We start from the raw sequence: 322 nt of genomic DNA, 5'->3' as shown, positions 1-322 counted from the left end.
TAACTAGACACAAACGTATTCATACAGGTGAGGAACCATATCACTGTGATATGTGTGGTAAATCATTCTCTGCTCGCAGTAACTTAACTACACACAAGCGTGTTCATACGGGGGAGAAACCATATCATTGTAATATCTGTGGTAAATCTTTCTCTGTTGGCAGTAGCTTAAATACACACAGGCGTATTCATACAGGGGAGAAACCATGTACCTGCAATATCTGCGGGAAATCTTTTTCTGATGGCAGTAGCTTATATAAACACAGATGCATTCATACTGGGGAGAAACCATTTCACTGTGATATCTGTGGTAAATCATTCTC

At 39.8% G+C, this 322-nt stretch overlaps 1 protein-coding gene across 1 annotated transcript; it reads left to right on the top strand.

Annotated features, from left to right (window-relative positions):
- Positions 1 to 9: 9 nt before the first annotated feature.
- On the top strand, positions 10 to 309 carry LOC128251487 (zinc finger protein 239-like; the record flags this gene model as incomplete). The annotated part of the gene is made up of 1 exon (XM_052978311.1): positions 10 to 309. A coding segment is annotated over exon 1 (259 nt), but the record flags the coding sequence as incomplete, so codon positions are not given.
- Positions 310 to 322: the final 13 nt, after the last annotated feature.

Source organism: Octopus bimaculoides, unplaced genomic scaffold, assembly GCF_001194135.2.
Source record: "Octopus bimaculoides isolate UCB-OBI-ISO-001 unplaced genomic scaffold, ASM119413v2 Scaffold_141379, whole genome shotgun sequence".
Classification (NCBI taxonomy): Eukaryota; Metazoa; Mollusca; class Cephalopoda; order Octopoda; family Octopodidae; genus Octopus; species Octopus bimaculoides.
This window is presented reverse-complemented; position numbering and strand designations above follow the sequence as displayed.